Below are 2,651 nucleotides of genomic sequence, written 5' to 3'. Positions count from 1 at the left end.
CGCAATTCAAACTGAAAATCTATATCCCCAAAACGTGATCTAAATGCTCTCGAGAAAAAAACTAGCAAAATTCCTCCAATTATTTCGCATTCCATAAAACCATTTGGAAGCTATTCCCGTGAGAAGAAAAGGTATTACTTTAATTAAAGTATTATCATCTACGCGGAAAATATCTCTTCCATCTTCTATTTTTGTGATAAATGCTTCTGGATCTTCTGATCAAGAGCCCGAAAATTTCAATCCCCATTTTTGCATGATCTCGAGTGTTTTAGCGGCTGAATTATGATAACCTCTATAAATGTTTGAGAAACTTTGATTACGAGAATTGTACTCATAATTCAAATCAGAATCACTATTGCTGTCAAAAGAATTTCGTAATTTTTGTCTCGGTTCATAATATTTATTGCGAGGAATATTATACTTTGAATCTTTTTGAAATCTATCTGTCCTATCATTATAAAATCTAGAATCATTATATCTAGAATCATAAAAAATAGAATCATCATATTTTGAATTATCGAATCTTCGATCGTCATACCTAGAATTGTCAAATCTTGAATCATAACGAGATTCATTAACAAATCTTTCTCTATATCGAGAATCATTCCTATCCCGATAATTATTTCTTTCCTGAAAATTACTTTTCTCTGTAAATTCGTTTCTATCCTGATAATTACTTTTCTCTCTAAATTCGTTTCTATCCTGATAATCATTTTTCTCTAAAGAATTGTTTCTATTCTGATAATCATTTTTCTCTAAAGAATCGTTTGATTTAGAATTTGTCCTGTCGCGATTTTCCTGATGTTGATTAAAATCAGAATTGTTTTTGGGAGCATTATTTTCAGATGTAGAAATTAAATTATTCCCTACAATGTCTTGTCTAGATTGAAGAGGTTCTGAAATTTCATCTGAAGGACGAAATGTTACCCTACGTCTATTTTCATTTTCAATAAAATAATTTCTAGAAACCGAATTTCCAACATTATTTGGAGTTAGATTTGGTGGAACTAAATTCTCATAATTTCTATTTCCAAAATGACTCGAATGAAAAGGATCATCTCTAGGGTAGAAAATTTCAGATCTATAATTTACATCCTCACGAACAATTAATCTTTGAGGATTCCTATTTTGATTGATGTTAGTCGGGGAACGAATTTCATTCGAATCTTCATTTAATGAAATCAATTGAGAAGAATTTTCGTTATTTTCTAACCTATTAATGTCAGAATTATTTGGTCGTTCGGAATTCGAAAAATTTCCCCAAGAATCAAGAGTCCTAACACTTTCTATATCATGTCTATCATGATTTTCTGTCTGATCTAAATTTTGTCCTAAATTTGAAGGTGCTAAATCTTGTTGTTGCAAAAACTTCAAAAGACGATTTCGTTTTGCAGTGATGGCTCCGACAGCAGTCAAGCCTCTATCTCTCAACTCATCGCCAAGTTGATAGTTGTTTAAATCATAGATCCACGCATAAGGATCGTTTGAAGCCATTGTTAAATAAATTTAACAAATCTCAGCCAAATAAAATCCCAATGGTAATATAAATAAATTTCCCTAAAACAAATTTACTTTAGAAAATATATCGAGATTTCTAAAATAATAAAAATTTTGTTTCAAAAGAAGGAACAATAAGGAGAAGGACAAATAATCAGTTTAAAAAAAAATATTCGAATTGTCAAATTAATATAATCAATTAATTAATTATATTATCAATTCAATTTAGCTCTTTGAATAATATTAATTTATTATTCAAATAAATTTTTATTTATGAAGTCATTTCTTAAAATTCAAATTTTAATTCCTTGAGCTGTCAAAATAAACAAAGAATTACATAACCTCAATTTCACAAAATTAAAGTCTTTTCTTTTTGAATGAAATATTTTATTAATATATTTTAATTGGCTATGCCCCCACGTTGGGCGCCAAATTGTAACCTCAATATTTTTCTCAAACAATAATTTAGTTTCAAAATTCAAACAAACAAATTTAGCAAAAATTAATAAAAATTTAAGGTTACTTAGGAACGATTAAATGTGATGCAAAAGGGTGGGCGCCAGTCCTAAAAGGACACTCAACAAAATTCACAAAAGGGACAAAACAGATTTCTAAATAATTCCGAATAAACAAAGGCCACCAGGCTAATTACCGGCAATTATTTAAATTGAATTTATTTATTATCGGCACACGAGGCCACCAGGCTAAGTGTCGATCAATAAATACAAAAAAAATAAACATAAACAATATTCTCAAGATAATTTGATTGGCGATACACGACGGCTACCAAGCTAAGAATCGATAATCCCACACTAATCTCACAATAATAATTTAAATCACGAATTTAATCTTCCTAAAATGTGTCCGGGCTAACTACAGTCCCATTACTTGGAAAATAGTAGAGGGGGTGGCTCGATGTCAAGATTCAATTATTCATTCAAGAAAGAAAAGACAAATTAAATGAATTTCCATAATGACAATTTATTAATCAAAATATCAATTGAATTTAACATAATAATTTTAACAACGATTCTAAACAAGAAGAAAAATTAGAAAGAAAAAGATTCTTTTCCTTTCATGATTCGAGTTCTGAATAGCAAAAAAAATTAAATTTGAAAAAGTGAGGTTATGATTAATTGATAATAAAATATTCA

The 2,651-nt window shown here is 29.0% G+C and overlaps 1 protein-coding gene across 1 annotated transcript; it reads right to left on the bottom strand.

The window, feature by feature from the left end:
• Positions 1-219: 219 nt before the first annotated feature.
• On the bottom strand, positions 220-1,494 carry LOC122503203 (homeobox protein 2-like). Its single transcript, XM_043613660.1, has one exon. The coding sequence runs from the start codon at positions 1,492-1,494 to the stop codon at positions 220-222; it is 1,275 nt and encodes a 424-aa protein (XP_043469595.1).
• Between the last annotated feature and the right edge of the window lie 1,157 nt (positions 1,495-2,651).

This window comes from Leptopilina heterotoma, unplaced genomic scaffold (genome assembly GCF_015476425.1).
Source record: "Leptopilina heterotoma isolate Lh14 unplaced genomic scaffold, ASM1547642v1 Lhet_247, whole genome shotgun sequence".
Lineage (NCBI taxonomy): Eukaryota > Metazoa > Arthropoda > Insecta > Hymenoptera > Figitidae > Leptopilina > Leptopilina heterotoma.
Note: the sequence above shows the minus strand (reverse complement) of the source record. Positions and strands in the feature narration are given on the sequence as shown.

What these genes read in the sequence shown, in the direction of transcription:
- LOC122503203 (XM_043613660.1), bottom strand. Translation starts at nt 1,494, where the DNA reads ATGGCTTCAAACGATCCTTATGCGTGGATCTATGATTTAAACAACTAT.